This window comes from Haliotis rubra, unplaced genomic scaffold, assembly GCF_003918875.1.
Source record: "Haliotis rubra isolate DU_JTF1 unplaced genomic scaffold, ASM391887v1 Scf2019, whole genome shotgun sequence".
Taxonomy (NCBI): domain Eukaryota; kingdom Metazoa; phylum Mollusca; class Gastropoda; order Lepetellida; family Haliotidae; genus Haliotis; species Haliotis rubra.
In genome coordinates this window covers 26,825-35,160 of record NW_025766025.1, presented here as the reverse complement: position 1 = coordinate 35,160, position 8,336 = coordinate 26,825, and the positions used below count along the sequence as shown (strand labels likewise).

General features: G+C 38.4%; 1 protein-coding gene across 1 annotated transcript; it reads right to left on the bottom strand.

The window, feature by feature from the left end:
• Positions 1-2,215: 2,215 nt before the first annotated feature.
• Positions 2,216-7,835, bottom strand: LOC124275731 (arylsulfatase B-like). The gene is made up of 14 exons (XM_046711377.1): positions 7,778-7,835; positions 7,497-7,608; positions 7,206-7,257; positions 6,544-6,647; positions 6,159-6,265; positions 5,965-6,029; positions 5,697-5,798; positions 5,331-5,394; positions 4,857-4,954; positions 4,263-4,399; positions 3,921-3,979; positions 3,492-3,615; positions 3,204-3,346; positions 2,216-2,388 (listed from the first exon to the last, which is right to left on the bottom strand). Exons 2-14 carry the CDS (start codon positions 7,574-7,576, stop codon positions 2,216-2,218), a joined length of 1,308 nt encoding a protein of 435 aa, XP_046567333.1. The 5' UTR covers positions 7,577-7,608; positions 7,778-7,835.
• Between the last annotated feature and the right edge of the window lie 501 nt (positions 7,836-8,336).

Here is an 8,336-nt window from a genome sequence, read left to right as displayed (position 1 = left end):
AATCAATGATAATTCTCTTTGTTTATATGATTGATATTCACATATATTATACAGGGTTCGTACATGTCATGGAAACCTGGAACGTTTTTGGAATATAAATTAATATTGCATTTCCATGCCTTGAAAAGCTATGGAAAGTGGGCATTTTCAAAAATGTCATGGAAAAGTTACTGAATTTTGAATTCTAGTGAAATTTCTAATGGAAGAAACTTGACACATGGTGTGCACAAGTTTGCTGTGATTTTTTCTAATAAGTAACATGTGCTATTATTTTTTTTATGTCATTTGGGTCATACAATTTGTGTTCACTCAGAGTTTTATGGCCTTTAATTTCACGTTTAACGGTTTATAAATGCACTAGGTCGCTGTTTGCCTTGTCATGGAAAAGCTGTGAAACATCCTGCATAAATCATGGAAAAGTCAAGGATTTGGGGATGGGGTGGGGTGGGGGTTCAAGCATATGAACCCTGATCATATAAGTGTTCTATAGGTTTGTTGTCGCTCATGTTCCAGACTACTCACTAACATTTCATAAATATTAACTTTCAATCGATGTTGAAAACGTTTTGTGATACAAGCGAGTGCGGTAATTCTGCGCAGCTGCAATAGTATACTTTCGTATCGAAGGTAAACATCGCCTGGTACCACATTTACGCTTGAAATCGGGAAATTTCTACAAGGGACTGGCTTTTAATCACTAAAGGTAAGTAAATAACAGTAATTGGCAGAAACATTGAAAGCTAACTGAAAATTTGTTTTCTTCAGACTTTTAAACCTTTTTCTTCATTATTCATAATTGGATTTAATATGAAACACTCTTCCTTACATTGATGAAGTGATTTTTGAAAATAGTCTGTCCCTAATACGCTTCCATACTTCGGAGCTCAAACTGGATGTTATGAGCATCAGTTGCTGCGCAGAATTACCGGACAGCAAGCGATGTCGTCAGAACGCCGGTAAGGTCAACCGTATGGAATAATGCAATGTTAGAATCTTATAGTCGTCGATAAAACTTATATTTCTAGGTAAATATGATGCATACCAGCATGTTTAGTCACGTAAACCACAAACAATAAAAGACGTTAGTTGTCGTGTTGCGATCGATGTGCTTAGGTGCGCTGAATTACCGGACGGCATTGTACAACTTCAATACAACCCGGAAGTAACACTTACTTGGTTGCGATTTCATCCCATTCCCGTATTTTGACCGTGTAGGTGACTGTTGACGAAAACGGGCCGGACAATTTACTCTGTCGCGCCTTCACTTCGTCAGCTATCAAATTTATCTCGGAAGGAGAAAGGTTTGAGTGCCGGTTACGCTTCAGTATGACTGACAGCTCGGACATTGACATTGTTGTCGTCTGCAGGTGCGAGCAGGGGAGGTAATTCACGTGGTAACTAGGGACGCTTCCGTAACTCCAGCTCTGAAGAGTTCAGCCTTAGTTAAGGTTACGGCTAAGGTTCGGGTCCGAGTTAAGGTTGCCCTAAGGTTGTTTTGTGCAACGGGCGTAACTTTTTCTTAAGGAGATCGTAACACTAACACTAACCATGTGGTTTCCCACATGGTTACAATGTGTGAAACCCATTTCTGGTGTCTCCCGCCGTGATATTGCTGGAATATTGCTAAAAACGGCGTAAAACTACACTCACTCACTCACTCACTCACTCAATTTCACAGGAATTGATCAATCGTAAACTCATTGCAAATAACTGGCTGAGAATAAGACATTTGGTAAAAACAGAAGATTATCTGGCACACAATATACAAGAAGCTTTACTCCAGCTTCTTGGTCGAATGTCATTGTCTGATTTGTCAATGCGAGTTTATGTGGAAGTACGGACTGAATGTAAACGACATGAACAGCTTTATAGTTGTAAGGTATTTCATCATAAGTTCCAGTTAAAATGCTTCCCAGAAAAACAGAAATATAAATGGGAACACGATTAATGCCGAGTGTTTTCAATCCTAGATATCCGTCTGCACGTGCTTTTGAGATATTGAAAATATTGAATGGTACTTATTCCCCCAAAGTGGGAGGGAGTCGGCAAACTTAATACCATTGATTGATATTTTATTGGGCGGTTTATAAAGCCTTTATTGTATTGTTGAAGTATGATTAATGTGGATTTGTGACTCATTATCATTTATCTTGTGCAAACAAAGTACACATTTTAGCAGTACAGCATGACCAATATATTGACAACGTACATCTGCCTAGCACCACCCAGGGCTCCAAACACCTCCAAAGTTTCTTGGGTCAGAAGCAGGATCTCCATCGGGATAATTGGCTGGCACCATCGTCTTCTTGTACTCCTCAAACCTGGCTCGCACCTTCGCCATCATATCCGGCATCGTTTGTGCAAGATTGTTGCGCTCAGTAGGATCCTCTGGATGTGTGTCAGAATATTTGGTTAGTTTGGTTGGTTGGTTTGTTGTTTAACGCCGCACTCAGCAATATTCCAGCTATATGGCGGCGGTCTGTAAACAATCGCGACAATCCAGTGATCAACAGCATGAGCATTGATCTATGCAATTGAGGTACGATGGCATGTGTCAACCATGTCAGCGAGTCTGACCATCCGATCCCGTCAGTCGCCTCTTACGACAAGCATGGGTTGCTGAAGACCCATACCAACCCAAATCTTCACGGGCATGTCTTTAGGGAAAGACAGTTCTGCGAAAATGAAACACCCATCATGATGCTGCATTCATATTTTAATCTGCCAGTGATCAAAGATCTGGGTGGGATGAGGAAAAAACATAGGTCTTGAAAATCCCATGTTGATGCTCCAAGGTATCCAGTGTAAAGTAGGGCTGGCTAAAATGAACGATAATCGGAAATTCCGTCGATAGGAAGATGATTGATGGTAATCGATATGAAAATTGTATTATCGATAATATCGTACATTAACTTATAAATTTAGGACTTGTTTGTTAATTATGTTCAGGACGTTGTTTTGTTAATAGTAAAAAGTGTTCGATATTTATCGATAATCAATCGATATTTAGTTAACGATTGCCGATCTCTATGGTCTATATCGACAGCCAGCCCGAGTGTATTCCATTATGGTTCCATCCTAACACATAGAGAGGATATGTTAGCAGCAGTAAATATAAGTGTTGCTGGGTAATGTGTGCTAACCACTTCGGAGATCCTTGAAATATACATTACCATCTACATTTACGGTAATTAATTCCGTACCTCGAATGTTGAAAAGTTGAACTGGGTCATCTCCTGTGAAGTAAACTGTTTCTTCATAGATGTCATCTTCGGTTCTGTTCATGGGTTTGTGCCAGCCATCCGGATCTCCAGGGTACCCCAGGATCAGCTTGTAGTCTCCTACCCTGATACATGTCATGAAAACGGTCCAGTGGCAAGTGATATTGAATCGGAAATGCATCAATAATGTAACTCTGCATTGATGTACATCGTACAGACAGTTGACAGCTTGCCTATAACCTAACTGGAGAACGAAACACCTTCAAATACCTTATTGCAGCATGTCCTTCCTCTGGAAATTCGAAGTAGTCCATATTGTAGATGAACTCCGTCCTAGATGAGGGGAGGCCATTTCGAATAGAATCCCACTTGCTCATTCCATCAATGGTACATTCTGTGCCCACATGTTATATTTATGAAAACAATTTGTTTATTGAACAGAACACATCTGAATGTTAGTCACTGGTTACAAAAGAATCGTTTATTTAAAGTGTTATTTTGTAAATGGGAATCTCTCTACCTGGTGTTCCCCGAATAGAATCCCACTGGCTCATTCCATCAATGGTTGTTTCTGTGCCCATGTGTGATATTTATGAAAACAGTTTATTGAACAAAAATATTGAATCTGCATGTTAGTCACTGTAGTTACTAAAGAATCGTTTATTTAAAGCGTTATTTTGTAAATGAGAATCTCTTTACCTGGAGTTCCCCCAGCAGCAGACACTAAAGTGGGCTTCCAGTCGACAGCGTGGATCATCCTATGTGGAGACAGTAGGGATTAAGACAGAGAAAAACCTACATGACTAAAGCCTGATGACAACATATCCCTTACTTGTAGTTTACAAATACATCCCCACTGACTGGTATCAAAAACACACTTTTGAATAAACTAAAATCAAATTAGTTAAGTGAGATTATAAGTCTGTAGTTTATGTTATGCTTTGTTCTGTTGCTTTCCAAATACGGAAATACATGGGATTTTACTGCTCACACCTCTAAAATAGGATTTGTGACTGTTCTGAATATATTCCATGGTGTTACCCATCGTATGTCATCCCATTCTTCTGGAGCCCTGCGCCATACATGAAGGATGCCCCCTTCGTGCCCCCCTCACATTTCGTGTACTTCCCTCCTCTCAGAGGCCAGTTGTTGGAATACGCTTCGAGATGGCCTCCATTCTGAATGATCAAAGGTTTATTGCAAGGGAGTCTGACATGATTAGCAGTTGGATAAAACATAACTCACCTGTTATTTTAAGAAAATGTATTTACATCATTATTACATGAAATAAGCATGCACATTTATAACTTCGACATATTCCTGATTCATACCGTTATAATGGAGAATATGTGATATTCCTTATGTATAACCAAGACCTGACTAGTTGCATGCGTGTGTTTCCCTTTTTCGTGATCCAATTGCAGAATCTATGATTTGATCATTATTAACTACGAATATAAAAATGCTTTTGCAGAATGGCAAAATCTCATATAATTCTGTTGGTTATTGGTAGGTAAAGAACAAGCAAAGCTGATTACAATTAGTCACAATTTACAAAACTCTCCACCGAGCTCTGTTTTCGAGTATCATTCTGTACAACAAAGTTCTCCCTGTTGACACTGAAACTAAACTTACATCTGCAGTGAATAGAATTAGAGTATTTTCAAACAAGCCCCGATCCTTCAGGGCTTTGGCAACATTCCCCACTGCCTCATCCAGTGCCGACACCATTCCTGTTGGAAATGAAAGCAGTTCGCAAGTGTTTTAAACAGTTTGCCAGATGCACATGTACGTCACGGTGTGTGTGAAGTAATACAAACCTACTTCTTTGAGAGGCATTTAGCAGTTGGAGCAGTAAGGAGGGATAAAAAATATAATAAAGTATGATGACCATATTGATAACAGTGTTAGAAGCTACACGGAATCGTCGCTTTCATCGCTTGCTTGATAATGGTGTTAGAACCTTCACCGAAACGTCGCTCTCACTATAATAAAGACGTTGGTCATGCATATATTGTTATTCTGTCTTTATCAAACTTACTGATATGGTTTTCTAAGACTTCACAGATAATAGATTGTAACGAAAACGACAGAAATTAACGTGCATACCACTGTACTTTCGTCGCCCTTCATTAATCACGTTCGGATACATATCTTCATACTTCTTTGGCACCTGTAACATCCAACGTAGAGATGTATACATAGGTAAACTGAACATACACAAGCGTCTTGTTAACAACACATGAATATCACCCTAACAACTGTTTTCATGAATTAATCTGTATCTAATTCTAATCAATCGTGTATGTATCACTGATTTTTGTACGGAATTTATCCAACCGTGAAAATAGACATACATGGGGCTCATCTGAAAACACTAATTGAACTGGTGAAAAAGTTAGAACAGACTTCCTGTTTCCGGAAAGGATGTCGACGCAAACAGGTGCGGAATATCAAAGCAGTGCTTTTCATTACCTCAATAGGAGCATGTACGCTCTGATACGGGAGGTACATAAACAGCGGCTGTGATGCATCATGACGATGGATGATGTCAACGGCTCTCTGGCCAAATGTGTTCTGAAATACATGATAAATATCAACTAATGCAATGGCCGAACAAAGAAACGACTCCCTTGTGAAGTCCATGTATCACAGAATGTGTGCATTTTTAAAAAATATAATTGTGATAAGTAAAACAATGGTCAGCTGAGGTTTGTGCAGTTTCAGACTGCATTATACTTACAGCAGAATATTCTCCTGTATAGTTTCTTGCTGGAAGCTTATTATCCCTGAAGTCCAAGTAATCCCCTGATGAAAGAAATTGAAATATTTCAACTATTTAACATCTGCTTAAACTATTATACATTACGGTTCAACGTGATGTTTTGAATTACACGTACCTAATGGAACATTCAATACTGCCAAAATCATACGCACCAGTAGAGTGAGTGAAATAGTCTTCACCGGCAGTATAATAACCAAAGAAAGTATCAAAGCCTCGGTATGTTGGGGTGCACTCCCACTTGCAATAACCAAGATGCCATCTGGAATAATAGTGCTCATGACAATTAAGAAGCTTCAAAATAACAGTGAGGATACTCAGATGCGTTCTTCAGGGTATCTGGAAACTGCCCCCGCCCTTTTAACCCAGAAGTCACGATAGCATACCTGAATGAATCCCCTTACGTTCATATAGAATGACAACAGTTCATGAGAAAGATCAAATAAAGATTTAAGTATTGCATCCATTGTACATCTTTGTTTTTATTATTCCTTGTATATCTAATACGGTTTTCTTGCCGTTGTGTAGTATAATGCTTACTTTCCGATTATATGCGTTGCATAACCGAGTTTCTTTAGTTCCTGGGGGAGGAATGTATAGTTGAGGGGCACACACACTGTCTGGTCACGCTTCAGTGACATATGCTAAATTACAATATATCTTGGTAAGAACTTCCCATATGCTGAATATAAGAATCTGTCTTTGGTAGAACTCGCAGGTGATAAAAAATTGAAAATTATTTTCACATAGACACGTGGGTCTAGGTCCAGGAACACGATGTTTCTGTGAATATTCTTATGCCTTCATCTCATGAATGAAAAAAACCTTGGAAGCCGATAATATAAGTACATGTGAAACAACAGTGATAAGATAACAACAAGGGGAAACCAGTAATTGATTGGTGCTGACTGGTAATTAATCCATGTATACACAGGCATAGCAACTTTCAATATTTAACACGAAAAAAGTGAAAAGTGTAACAGAAAAAAACGGGAAAGATGAGTCTACACAAATGTCAGACAGTTCTCATCGAACAATGAGTGGAAGATTTTACCCTTAAATAGCTAGAGAATGTATCTAATAACAACGTGCATGTTTTCTTGGACATCTTACATGTATCATAATCTAACGAGTCCGTAGCATGTCTAAAGTGTACATGTACATCCTATTATTTTTAAATAAACGAATACATTAATAATTACCTGCATGCCTGCATGGAAAGGATACATTCCACTCATAAAGGTGGTCCGAGATCTGAAATAGTGAGTTTACATAGTCAACTGAAGAACATAATTCTGCTGGGCTTTGTTTTGATATATATATAGTGTACAGGAATATTTACATTCATTTGAGCCGGCAATTAAAAACTGTAATATATGTCAAATTACTTTAGAATGATATGTGAATGTTTATGTCTTATGCGTGAGATAAAGTATTTTGTTACATCTCTTATGTTTCTCATACAAAGAGAGTGAAATAATATAACAGTTTACGGGCTGCACAGAGGCTGGACGTATGCATTATTGAAGATGATTCCGTCTGTGGCCAGTTTGTCGATGTCTGGGGTCTTCATGTCAGGATTCCGAAAACCAACATCATTCCAGCCTGTGTAAACACAGAGATTTCCCTGAATACACTGTTTCTATAGTACAGTAGTACAGAGTTTATATAGTACGGTAGTAATATCATTATTTTGCAATAGGACACATTGAGAGTGGCATATGATATATGTTGGTAGTTCACATTAGTACTCGCCGTCAATGTTAACACTCACCTAAATCATCTGCTACAATAAAAACGATGTTAAGACGCTGTGCCGATGACAGTGATACGAAAAACAGGAACAGAGCTAGGAGCTGGCGAACCCCCATCACGTTTGCTTATTCAACATAAATGAGACTGCATTATATTATCTGCCTATACGTAGATCTTGCAGTGTTTAGAAGCCTATACTGATAAAGCCTATCTATATCTCAAACCTGACCTGCATACTCTGGTATTTGTGAAATTCATTTCTGAGTCACAATGAAGAAAGAAACGTTTATACCGTTTCAATGACATTTAGCGAACGATATGTATTTTCATACCATTTTCATGTAACATGTAACCATTTTTTATCTTCAGTCTCTCAACACTGTCCCCAGACAGGTAACAACCACTTCAACATACTATTCTGTTTGATGAAGAAAATATGCGGACATTTTTTGTTGTTGCACTCTTTTAAAAGAGGAAACTGAGGAGACTTACAATATGTTCAAGCAATACAGTATATAAATTCAATAGAATATTCTGGGTATGTGTCCGATCAAAAGATAACAGGGAATCATTACACA

Coding starts and splice junctions, on each gene's coding strand:
- LOC124275731 (XM_046711377.1), bottom strand. CDS start 7,576: ATGAAGACCCCAGACATCGACAAACTGGCCACAGACGGAATCATCTTC. Junction 6,266..6,543: donor GCAACGCATATAATCGGAAA/GTAAGCATTATA, acceptor CTATTATTCCAG/ATGGCATCTTGGTTATTGCA. Junction 3,347..3,491: donor GAAGGACATGCTGCAATAAG/GTATTTGAAGGT, acceptor GACATGTATCAG/GGTAGGAGACTACAAGCTGA.